The following is a 13,290-nucleotide window of genomic DNA, read 5'->3' as shown; positions in this document are numbered from 1 at the left end:
TCAAAGGTCAAATCCAAGGGTATATTTGAAATCTACACATATGACTTTTGGAAAGCCGTCTATAGAAATTTTTCCCATAACTCCTTCCGTAGGGTAGATAATTAGCATTTAATTTTGCCATTTTTAGACAAGGGTGCATTGCAATGAGTGCCACACCCAGACCCCAATACCAACAAAGCCCAAATTTTACGTGGAACGAGTTGAGATTATAGGTGACCTAAATCCATGAGATGGGTACGGGGGCCCTTACCGTCTAGGAGGAGAAGCGGTAACGGTAGCCGTCCGGCGGAGCCAACGGAGCCGGCGGAGCCGGCGGAGCCGGCGGAACGATCCGGACGGGACCGAAACCATGTGTACCGCCAGCGCTAACGCTGGTGGTACAATAAAATCTTTAAGCTACCTTTGCCTTCTGATAGCTATAAATTACAAGAAAACATGGAGAGCAAAGTCAAAATAGACAAGACTAAAACAACATGAAACTTATAGTAATAAATGACATTAAAACACAATATATACATAATTAAAATAATACACAATTGTTAGTGTCAAATATGGGAAATTTAATTTACATTGATTAAAAAGGTGTTTCCAGTTGTATTAAATGGACTAAAGAAATACATTGGTTACATAACACAGAATGAGCCAGGGTATAGTGAAGTCACATGTAAAGTTAGTGTTATTTTGGTATAAAATAAAGAGAATCAAGATATACTCGCATATTCAATTTAACAAAGGGGTGATTTAACTTTATGGAAAATATTTTAAAATACTACTTATAATTTTGATATTTCATTGGGGTGGCGATGTTTATAGTGTCTACCTTATATGCATGCACAACATTTAATCCTGCAAATATCTCATGCTTGGTGTGTGGAGATGACTGCTTCTCCTTTCCTCTGTAACCATCTCCCTGTACTGCTGCTGCCTGAAATAACACATTCAAAATACAGCATCTGGGCTGCCAGTTGGTGGGGACTCTGTACACACCAAAAGTTTTCAGCTAAGTTACTGACCTTACGTGGTTTGTTAAGCATTACTACCACCTAAAGATACCAGACGCATACAATTTTTGAACAGGAAGTCAACAGAAACAAAATCATCAAGATAGAACTGCCATGAGAGATCTATAGCTAGTCCACATTCAAATTGAAAATATAATTTATAATTTGTCAATTTAAATAAAATAAATTGTCAAGTGAAAAGAAAGTTTCACTTGAAATCTTGATCTGAAAATAACAAACCACAATTAATATCTTGTAGCATATTATCAAAATGGGAAATGTTAGCACAGGTTAGCAACACTAAATTGATTAAGGACACTGCAAAATAATGTACATTTCTCTCTGTGCCACAGTAATACATGAAAAGGGAAGTTTTATGAAACAGTAAGGTAAGACACACACACACACACACACACACACACACACAGACACACACAGACTGATGGAGCAGGCAGCATACATGAAGAGGCTAACATTGTCAGTCCACCAGTACCTCTGCTGCCTCAGGTACATCAAGACCTTCAAAACTCTCATGAGTTGAAAGTGGTGAGACATGACCTCTATACCCTGACCCTCTCTTTCCATGCCCCTAGGATGAAACATTGACTTGTAAAAGAAGTACTTCTGAAGAGCAAAATATTTGGGTTCATCACAGGTGCCACAAATCTTAAATTATATTTACAAAACAGGACTGGGACCTGAAAATGTTGAGTTGGAGAGGAGAAGAGGCAGAGTTTTGTATATCACATACAGTGGGTCACTTGTCTTATAAGTTGTAACTGACTTGTGATGAGTTAAGTTCTGCAAGAAAACTCACTATTAATAACATTCAAACTTTAAAGACCTCACTTTATTAACAATACAAATCTTCTCTTTAAAACATTCAAAAGGACATGGCACTATTCCTTACATTGGCAAGTTTACAAAGTTCTTGACACTCTTCCTCTGTAGCTAGTCCATCTGCCGCCATTCTCTGTGGTCCCCCGAGGTCTTCATCAGTTGCAATGACCTGGACATTACTATCATCATACACCTCCAGGGCCTTAGTCTTCCCAACAGGTACAGAGTCATCTTTTTCATTTTCTGTCATGGAAAAAGAGTATCTATCAAGAAAAACTACTTACAAAAACACTGTATAAATGGATGAAGCGCATCAGGGATGAGATTGCCATTTAGTATGGCATGGGGTCCAGAGGGCAGCCAAGGCCAATGATATTTTTAGTTCCCAAAAAGTTCATAATCCATAAATAGTTGTAAAAATCTCTTGTCTACATGATATTGGTTCTGGTTTGAAAAATTTAGCTAAGTAAAAGATGCACGTTTACTGTATGCAAAGTGTTTAAAATTTTTTTCTTCTCTTCACTTGCATCTTATTTGCAATGTCTTTCAATTTTTGCAATCCTATCTGTTACCTTTTCTTTGGCCAATCAAATCAGGATTCTCCCTCAGCTTGGCCAACAGCTGAAAAGCTGTGTCATGGGCTGTCTCTTGATACATGCGGTCAAGAGTAAACCACACTGCTAAAGCACACCTTTGCCCACTGGTCACTGCTTTGACCCCATGATAATCACTGGCCTGAAATGACACCAGTCGCCCACACTTTGGTTTGACAGAACTTTGCATACTCTTATTTCTGTCTGCGAAGAAAAATTCCCCTCCTTCAAAGTTGTCATTAAGGTACAGAAGTCCGCTGAAAGATTCCATAAAAGGTATATTAAATCAACATACCACCATCAAAATGTAAAACCAAAATAAGATAAATAACTAAGGAATATAGAGATAATGAAAACGGCATGTGTTAAAATTTTTCATATAGCCTTGAGTTATTAATATATTTTGATTTACAATCTACTATATAATTTATTTGTCTTAAGACAGAATAAATTCCCAGATATGGCAGCACACAACTGGTCCAACAATAAACAAACTCACGTGTAATCTCTCCATATAAAGGCAGGTAGTTTCTTCAAACATTTCCCATCTGTAGTCATGATACAGTTGTCAGCATGGATAGGGTGGCTGAGATCTGTCCTCTCTTCACCATCATCTACAATGTACAGAAGATAATTCACAACCCAGACCATCAACTTACGCCATGAAACAAATTTCTTTTTTTTCCATGAATCTTTACCATCTTTCATTAATATTAAAATTATCTGCCATGGTGAATATAATGTTTTTTAGCTCTGTGTGATACAATTTTTTGATTTACATTGAACAAGATTTATCACGAATCAAATATTAAAAAAATAAATAAAAAAGAATGTGACCCACAATGTTAATGTGAGTTTAGGTGTGTCTTAGCACATTGTATAGCACGACATGTGTACCTAGTGATGTCCTGCAAACTAGGTGAGTGAAGTGAAAGTAAAGCGGGGATGCCAAGTTCAGGTACTTTTCAGTATACTGCCGCATTAGTTCACTGACGTTTAGGTAAAGTTCAGCAGCTGTCATATTGATCTTGGCTCCTTCAACAAGCTGTGATAAAAAATTACATCATTATAATGGAAGACTGCATACTAGTACTCAAACTTATTGGAATAGCAAAGTTTACAATGAAACTAAAATAATGTTTTCAAACATATGCCACTAGGTGCTTTTAAAAATGCTTGACAAAGGAAAATGATAATAGACCATAAGAGCTTCATAAAAGTTTAATTTTAAGAAAGCAATTTTAGCAACCTTGTACTAATACTTAAAGTGATTTTGCAAATGCAATAATCATCCTTAGGTATTTTTTCTACAGCTGACATCAATAGGGGATTGTGTTTGATGTGTCAACACATCATCTTATTGCACCATTTCCTACTTTCCCTCATCATTGTGTTAGGTGTGAAAGCGTGCACAACATTGTGTTGTGTCCTACCTCAGCTGCCTTGTCTACTGTGATACCATGGTACATCTCATGTTTGGTGTGAGGTGTGCTGTATTGCTGATAACCATCTCCTTTTATACCACCAATCTACAAAATTTATAAAAAATAAAAGTTGCAAAAATAAAGAGATAATACAGGATAACTACATACATGCACCATGGGGGTATAGCAAGAACATGATAAAATGGCCAAGATATAATATCAACATATTACATAATCAACAATACATAATGTAAGTAGTAAGAGATAAAGTAAACTGATGCTGTTCTCCTTCAGTTAATTATTCAAATTAAAATGTTAGCAGTAACTTCATATTTGGCTTTTGATCCTTTACTCACATACTATATAAAACCTAAAGCAACAAGTAAAAGAAGCATTAGATCAGCCTATTTAAATGTTTCTTTATCCTTGGTGACATGCCTGCATTGAGTATAAATTTATTTTTTAAAATCACTTAACACATCTTAATATAATTAACAGAATATAAAAAAACAAACAAGCCATAAATCTTTGTCCAGTACACATATCATCACAGTAGGGTAACTGTGTGCCCTTGCAGAATCCATTCAATCAGAGGCAGTGTTGTTAATGTACTTCCACCTTCTTTATTAGATTTCTTGCTCTCATTTGTTTTTAAACTATTAAAAGGCTACCTGATATGTGCTTCCTTGATGTCTATATCTGAATTTTTAAAAATCCATTTATTGCTTTATGGATCAGGTCAATACAAAACATAGGCAATAAACCCCACAACGATGACTGTGTAGGATCAGAATGCAGTCAGCTGGATGCTCTGTGTACCTAGAAGTTGATGACTATTTGCAGTGCAATAAACACAAACTCTCCATAAATCAACAATTACTCTCATAGCTGAGCTATGACAGACTAAAGCAGAGCAAAAGGTTACAAATCCCATAAAAATCCAGCAAATGGAAAAAATCTGGTATAATTAGTTGGGAGAAGCAAACAGGAGGTTTGGGTGATGCTGATATTAAAATGGATAACTTTTTTGGAGCTTTTGACATCTTGTCATGTAAACACATCAGTGACCGTTCATCATTTTTCCATTTTGTGGTTTTATGTAATCTTTCCCCTTTCTCCCTGAACCAGACACATGTCAGCACCCTGTGACATCATACATTGTGAAGTAGTCTGTGTTGGTTACAGATCAAACTTTGAACCACAACCCTTCGTAATACATTTATCAGTATACTTACCAAAATTTTTTTTGAGGGGAAAAAAGGAAACTGTCCGCTGGGTTTGAATTAAAATAGGGCTTACAGTAGCACAAGAACCAATTATTTTAACTGAGTTTTTGAATGCAGTACAATCTAGTCACTGGCTGAAAGTACTGATTTCCCAAGAGACAAAGTTCCAAAAGACCAATAAAATGTCACAGGTTTGAATAAAAAGCAATACTGCTTACATGCAAATCTTATAAAACCTTTTTCAAATTAAAGTTCAGCTTTTTTTTCACATAAAGTCTCCATTTATACAGGACAAACAAAATAATTGATACTCTTCTATACTGTCTTTTCCTCTCACCTAGCAATTTCAAACTTTCCCCAAGGGGCCTTGGTGCACTAGAGAGCATGCATCACTGCCTAACAAAATACATACACAATAAGCCAATTAGAACTGATTTTGGTCTTTATAAGCTTTTTTTGCTGGGGTGGGAAAATCTAAGCAATATAATGGGCTTATTTGCCACAACTTTTAATGCTTTTCCATTAAATCCAGGCTAAGTCAGAATTTGTTAACAGTGACAGAAAACAGCTGATGTAAAGAGTAAGATTGTGCCAGAAAATGTAGTCAAAAATTCCATCCCTGCAAAAACGGGCACATAATGAAGACATTTTAAAGGTTAAAATTGCAAAATGATATGACAATTTGATGACAGATAACAATGCCTCCAAGTGGTAACTTGAAAAATGCATTATTTTTTTTTTTATCAAATTCTATCTGTTTTATATTTACTGTATGTCCTACCAATTATGAGAAATTTTATTTGTGGCAACTTGGGTCTTTTCTTCTTGTACATGTATATTCTCTTTTATCAGTCAATGAATAAAAAAACTGTACTTTAGTTAAAATGTACTAGCATTTACCACATTAACTATTCATTTGGAATGTACAGAGCTACTCATCCATGTTAATCAATTGATGGAGAGCTATGTATCAATGTTGTCTCATTTTTGCACCAACCCAATAATATAGGTAACTTGAATTGGTTGGATGTCAAAATGAGGCTCACATCTGGATGAGAATGGGAGTTTCATTTTCATACCCAGCCAGCTTCCATGTTGGCACAAAACAAAATTGTTGTTATAATAAGACAAATCCATCCCCTTTCACATGAAAGCACCCCCATGTAATGCAACACATTGGAATATTTTGACAGATTTTCAAAGATGATATACCCATTGTTACCCAGTAACGTGGACTTGCAGATATATATATATATGATACCTACATTGGCCAGTTCTTTTAGCCAGCCACATTGTTCATCTGTAAGAAAGCCATCCACCACAACTCTCTTCTTCCCTTTCAGCTCCTTGGGACCAGCAAAAACTTGAAAACCATGTGCCCTCTCAAACTCCTCTAAATCATGCTTCTTTTTGGCCAAAATATCCAGCTCATCTGCTGAGTCTCCAAGAAAAAGATCATCAAACTCGTCATCCTAAAATATAAATAAGAAAGAGTTCATAGGGATGATATCACCAACATTTTTATTTGTACATCATAATCATATACATGGCTTGTTTTGGTAAAAGAACAAGAATTTCAATGAACTGTAAACTTACAGGGAAACTTGCACATTTTCTAGTTTTGTATGAAATCACACAGTGCCAACAGCCTCATATTTAGGCTCTCTCTATTTTCATTAGGGGGAGCAAAATCATGACTGTTGGATTATTTAAGATAAAGAGAGAACAAGATTACTGCTAAAGAACAGACCCCCCAGCTGTCAAACATTCTGTAGCAAAATGACACTGCAGGCGAAACAACAGGCACCTAGTGAGTACTTCCCTGCATCAGAAGTGGGGGGAAATTGTTAACACAGGGATTTTAAACAAACACACAGGGGACACTTGTACAATTACAATAAATGCTTGATAAAAAGCACATCTCTGAAAAGTGCAAAAAAAGTGTAAATAGATGTCTGAAATGCACATTTGATAAAAATGATCTAAATACCAATTGCCTCTGAAAAAAACATGACACAAGTATTAGTCTGATACATTAAGCACTATACATGCACCAAAATTACAAACTGCTGCATTAGCATCCATTAGCTTGGTATGTTTTTATTCCCAGTAGATAATAATCCCCTGACTATATTTTAGGAACATGTACTCAGAAGTCTAGATTTTATAATAAGCTACAGTCTGTAAAAGCCTTCTAAAGAGATAAAAAATCTGATGAGTACTGTACCCAAATAACCCCACTGTCTAGTCAAGACCTTACACTAACTTGGTCAACTTAATCACGGAAAAAAATCCCTGTGAAAAAACTGAACATACCATAAATGGATAATGTAAAAAATTGTATGCCACACATGTACATAAATCTATTTAAAAAAAACAAACTTTTATGGATGGCATTTTGCTGGAAACAACTATCTGTGGGACATGCTGGCTTATACATGGGTGTGGCCATTAAAACCTCACTATGGTCAACCCCCTGTCCTATTCACAATTCCCACACCATATGCTTGTCACTTTAAGCATACCAGAAGTATTCTTCTAAAACCAATGGGCAGACATTAATGTAAAGTGACAGGGTGCTATAATTCTTCCTTTTCCTATCACATAACACCTTCCACAGGACTCAAGTAGTATAGGTTATCAGAAAACACTGGTTAAAAGGAAAAAAAAAACATTAGTCACCACAAATTCCATAGATCTATAAGTAACATAGTCCAGTCCACTGTACAGATACCATCCATCATGTCTTGATAGGAATTTGGGAGACATTTTTAAAAACCTTGTTTGCTGGTCTGTCTGTTGAACATTCTTCTTTGTCACCTAACAAAAGGTTTTTTTTCTCACAGAAATAGACATATAACTGATTGGAGAGTCTGCACCAGCTGACAACCTGTTTGAAAAACAAGGTGTAAGTCAGAATAATGTTTATAATAGGTTATCAATAAGGAAGAAATCTGAATTACTCAGAGATCAATAATGGCCAAAATGGTCGGATACCTAACAGCATTAAAAAGATAAAAAATTCTGACATGGCCTTTCAATCTGTTGAAAATATTGATTTTGTTGATATTTTCATGATCCTACATTTACAAAATACCACCCTTGTCATGACACCTCAGCCACATGCCTGCCCCAGTGTATAACTACTGGCTTTATACACTGTATGCACATTCACTCTAATCCAGAAGCTGCAATAAATTTTCTTGTCACCATTTCTCGATACAAAGTACCAAGAAAAAAACACTCACTATTAATTGCTCTTGCATTACAATCATCACAAAGCTTTAAGAAAGAAAAGAAAAACAATCATCTGCTTTGCCCTAACATGTTCTTGTTACTAGCCTTTATTAAATCATGCAAAAAAAGAACAAATAATGCAGGTTTATTTAGCTTTGAAATCCCTTCTAATTGAGTTTGTGTGAACATCCGCCCTTATCTTATCTTTCCATGTTTTCTTGTCAGTGGGGCTTAGTTGCAGGTGATAATACAAGCTTGAGTATTTACCTGTGCCTTAACTAGTCATTAGTTTACCTAAGAACAGCCCAAGTTAAGTCCATGACAAGACAGTGAAGAGGAATGTTATTGACACTACCACCCCTACACTGGAGAGGTTTGGAAAAGGGCGCTGGTTGCCGATGTTTACGTAAAGCACTCTAAATAAAATCAAATCTATGTCCTATTGCTGATTAGAAACCTGGTCATTGAGATATTTCTCCTACTAAAAACTATATTTTCTCCCTTTTCTCAACATTAAAATATCAATCCATTTTTTCAAGCATTAAAACCTTCAAAACCCCAAGTCATTATTATTGTCTCACTGTTTAGAGGATCACTATATTGGGCTGTTTGAGTGAGGATGATTTCTTTGGCTTAAAATTTTGATATGGTTTTTTAATATAAGGTAAATGTAATAATTGTATCAAACGGAATTTAAATTCTCTAGATTTATCATTTCAGTTCATTCTAGAAGAGTATGGTAACATTAAGGAACTATCCACCAGGAAATTCCATGTTGATGAAGGTGTTGACACATGAAGAGTTGCCCCACCACATGCCATTTCTCCCTGCCTCATTAGGCTACTGACTTGAACAGATTCAAGATTATTATGGAGAATGTCATAACTGTTAATGGATATTAATGGGGTATAATTGGGTGACTTATACAATTAGTTTTCCAACTGCTCCACACACAAATCTGATGGCCTAAGTGATTATTTCAATGGAATTGACACATGATGTGGAATAATAAATCTCATCCTAATATTTGCAATGACACGAGGAACAATTGGATACATATATCATTAATTCAACTTGATCATTTTTCGCTTAGCTAATGATTTTCTGCTGTTTCGTATCATAATCTATTAAAAAGATCATTCTGATATTTACGTAATCTGCAACTTTAAATTATGTTCAAATGGTTTTTAAATCATAAATGTCTCAATAGTAAAAAATGAAAGATTAAAATTTAGCTTTTGGCAGTATGAGCATCACACAACACAAAATGGACTAAAATATATGGCATAATATATGAGGGGTGGGGGGTGGGGGGGAGAAAAAGAAAAGAAACTATATATCAGAAGGGTATGTGTCAGGTGTTCCTCTGTGTTGGTATTCACCCTGAAGCCCTCCCAGTGCACCTGTATCTTTTCAGTTTAATTTTAATTCAAAATCTTTGATCTGTTACAGCAACGTGTTGGAGTGTCTCTTTGAAGTGGATTCTTTTTTAAATGGCTTAATAGCTGTGTGGTCAAGGATAACAATGCTTGCTTTTGAAGTACTCTTATAAAAACCTATAATTATACTTGTCAAGGTGGCAGTCCCTTCAAGTCTTCACTATGACAGGTAAGGGATCAGTTACTAGCCTCCAGAGCTGCAGACTACACAATGATGGACTATGGAGAGAGGTCTATTCAGGGGCTTTAGAGACCTGCTGTGTTTTCATCTTCCCTTGCCTTCTGTCAGTGATCAGAGAAAGTGGCTGGTTGCATCTTAATCTGGGAACTATTTTGATAATTACTGTCATTGTGAAATGAAGTTATCCTGAGCACAGCAATACCATGCTACTGTTCCAGGCTAAGCCAAGAACTATTTCATTGTGAAAATCTGAATAATATTAATTTTGTAAACCATAAAAATGGCTACAATAGTTCTTATTTTTTAACAATTGTCATTTTGCTTACAAATAGGACATTTATTGCTTACTCGTGACTAAAGTATTGGTCATTACCCATTATTTTTTATCAAATAAAAAAAGACGGGGTAAAACTTCCTTTTATAAATGAATTTTTTTCATAAAAAACCCCACAGTTCTGATAACAGAAGGATAATTATCCATGGCAATCTTTCACAACAAAGCAATTCTCATCTTCACTCACCTGACAGACAGGTGGTCACGCAAAGAGGCTATCAAAGGAGAATCCAAACAGAAGTTCTCTGACCCTTTACTACCTCCGTCATTTGAAGTAGAGACATCATAAAATATACATGAAATGCAGGTGTAATTACATCTACACTCAATCAATTCTGGACCATGTTAGATATTCCACAGCGTATAGTACTGAAGGTGTGAAACAGAAATACAATTTAATGTGCATGATTACAGCAAGGAATGTGCATGCCTTATGCAATTCTTAAACATATCTAACATTTTAACCTCCTATTTTCAGAATAAAATTCATCTTAATAACTATTATAGACAAACAGTGGCAAGCTTTAATTTATATACCGTACAGCAAAATTCCTTTAAACATGGAAATGTTTCTATAAACTCAAGTCACTTGTTTGATTTATCACAAATGTCAAAATATCAAAATATGCATTAATATAATAGGATAAAAACTGGCATTTAACCTACTAACCTAGGCTTTATGAATAATTTTAGTACTCTGTTATTCAAGACTTTACACATGACTAAAATGCAAACGCCCCAACTAATTTCCAATCCTGCATCATGCATTGTGACCAAGTTGTAAGTTTATATACCACATTATTTCCAGCATCCGATAATGGTACCAGTAGATAATGTGCTGCTTCACAGTGCTGTAAAGACAAGACAGGTTCACTCTTCTGACATTACACCTTATTTCAATGAGAGACATGTGAAATCTGAGTAACCATGCCATGTTCCTACAGATTACTGAAAATCTAATGGTGATCAATCAAAATATAATAGCCTATCTCATCAATGGTGGGGTAGACCTGGTGCACAGGAGCCTGCATAATGTTACCTTTGTATAATAAACATGGCCTATCATCCACAATATAACCTTTGGTAAAATCAAGCTTTTTGCACTAGCTGTTCTTTTTATTACATTAATGATACTGGAATACCATTATAAGGCTGATATCCTATGATGGTTCATTTTTGCAATAATTGCTCTTTGCATTGTTCTATACTGAGAAAAAATTTAAATGCCCCATGTAATACTTTTAAAGTTTTTATATGTATTATATCATACAACGTGAATTTTGTTGTTCGTTGTGCTACAGATTACTGTCCATAAGTCCAGATTTATATTTTGAAAGCAAACGAAAGGAAAAAAAATCATTAAAATTCTTTACTAAGTTCATAGTAATTTTATTTTAATATTTACTATTATATCCTAGGAAGAGAAAATTTATTCTATTCATTTTAATGGGTGCATTTTATTTCTGCAGCAGACAAGATTGGCTAAAAAAAATAGATGCTGTTTCAATATGAATGATTTCTAACATTTGTATTCATGCCATGATTCCACCAGGAAAATCTATTATTTGTTTGCAAAATAAAAGCATTTTAAACAGGACAACACTAGTTTTAGATAGAATATGGATTTAATTTTAATATGAATCACTGAAGACTGTAGAATTAATTGTATGAAAGTACCAATGAATGTATGAAAATGAAAGCAAAAGAAGACAAGCTGGATCAATGGCGCTGATAATTGAGTAAATTGTATGAGCAGAAAAGCTTGCTACTCAGGCAATTTGTGTCCTGAACACTGCACTGAAGAACAACCAACACATTAGCATCAATCATGATGTGTTTGCTTCAGTTTCAATGATTAGTATGTACCCAGAACAATGAATTTGTATCAATTAGGAAAAAAACTCCCATTCTTCTTACTGAGCACCCCACTGTCACTAGCCATGCCCAATGTGATGAATGACTAGATATTCTGCTCTGCTGAGCACCAACAAACAATGTGGTATTTTTTCACTCCTGTTATTTTTTCAAACCTTTTTTCTGCATGACCAGTAGAGATAAACAACCATCATGTATTTTGGGTTCAAGTAGTTCCTTATACCTTCTCCGTTTAGTCTGGTTTTATTAAATCTGTATCCTACAATAAATTAGTTCAATTAAGATAATTTCATCACTTTAGTGATTTAACTTTCAAAGAATAATCTATTCTGCTGTGAAGATGTACACACACACACAGAGGCATTTTAAATCAGGGATATGTAATTTTTCAACGTAACCTATTGTCATATTTGATTGCTTTACACATTGGATTTTTTTATGTGACAAAAAAGTTTAATTAATGTCTAACTGAAATAAATTCTGAGGATAAAAGTTCTTCATACATTCTCTGCAATACTGCCTTCAAGAGTTTCAAACATACTCATGGTGGAACATTATGTTAAATTTGTAAAAATAATACATATTTGGATTTTTATTGGTCAATAAATCTTAACTTAGTTTCTCAGTGTTTTGTGACAGGGTATCAAGAATCTAAGCAACAAGTAACATAGTCCTGAAGTGTTTAGAAAGCCAACATCTTTTTTCAGTTGTTTGCAAGTAACAATTATTCTATCACTTAGTTCAACTCATTCCAAGGGACCAATATGGTTTGGGTCAACAAGAAAGTAACATTTACACAACAACATTTCTCATAACGACCCTAATGTTCCAATATTTGCTTTGTTATCATTTATGAAAAGCAACTAAAAGACTGTGTGTAAATGGTTCACCAAGGAAGAGGCTAGCGTGGATCAGGTCAAGATACATTTGAACTGAGGTTACAGCAGGTTAAGTTTATTTGTCTTCTTCTTTCAACATATCATCTGTGATGCTGAAATAAGCTAAGAGGGAGATGGAATGGAAAAAAATCTAGATGTGTTTTGAAGAGCATATATAGTATGGGACAAGGAGGAAAGGTGATACTTTAAAAGGAGATCTATATTGCAGGGGTGTGACCTGTTTCATCTGGCACCCTGGTAG

At 34.9% G+C, this 13,290-nt stretch overlaps 1 protein-coding gene across 6 annotated transcripts in view; it reads right to left on the bottom strand.

Moving 5' to 3' along the window:
- LOC106160773 (prolyl 3-hydroxylase 1) overlaps nt 1-13,290 on the bottom strand; it is a 47,330-nt gene that overhangs the window by 8,686 nt on the left and 25,354 nt on the right. For 2 of the 6 annotated variants that reach the window (XM_087005957.1, XM_087006013.1), the window contains exons 7-13: nt 6,350-6,556; nt 3,868-3,963; nt 3,332-3,479; nt 2,934-3,048; nt 2,414-2,691; nt 1,912-2,084; nt 821-925 (exon numbers count right to left, since the gene is read on the bottom strand). In XM_087005957.1, the coding sequence (XP_086862083.1) occupies nt 821-925; nt 1,912-2,084; nt 2,414-2,691; nt 2,934-3,048; nt 3,332-3,479; nt 3,868-3,963; nt 6,350-6,556 (1,122 nt within the window). Of the gene's footprint in view, nt 1-400; nt 417-820; nt 926-1,494; nt 1,591-1,911; nt 2,085-2,413; nt 2,692-2,933; nt 3,049-3,331; nt 3,480-3,867; nt 3,964-6,349; nt 6,557-13,290 lie in introns of all 6 variants that reach the window. The other 4 variants (XM_087006096.1, XM_087006132.1, XR_015333134.1 and 1 more) reach the window with 3 other exon arrangements.

This window comes from Lingula anatina, chromosome 1 (assembly GCF_051362555.1).
Source record: "Lingula anatina isolate TDL-2025a chromosome 1, LinAna3.0, whole genome shotgun sequence".
NCBI classification, from domain to species: Eukaryota; Metazoa; Brachiopoda; class Lingulata; order Lingulida; family Lingulidae; genus Lingula; species Lingula anatina.
The sequence above is the reverse complement of the archived record's forward strand: the minus strand, read 5'-3'. Positions and strand labels throughout refer to the sequence as shown.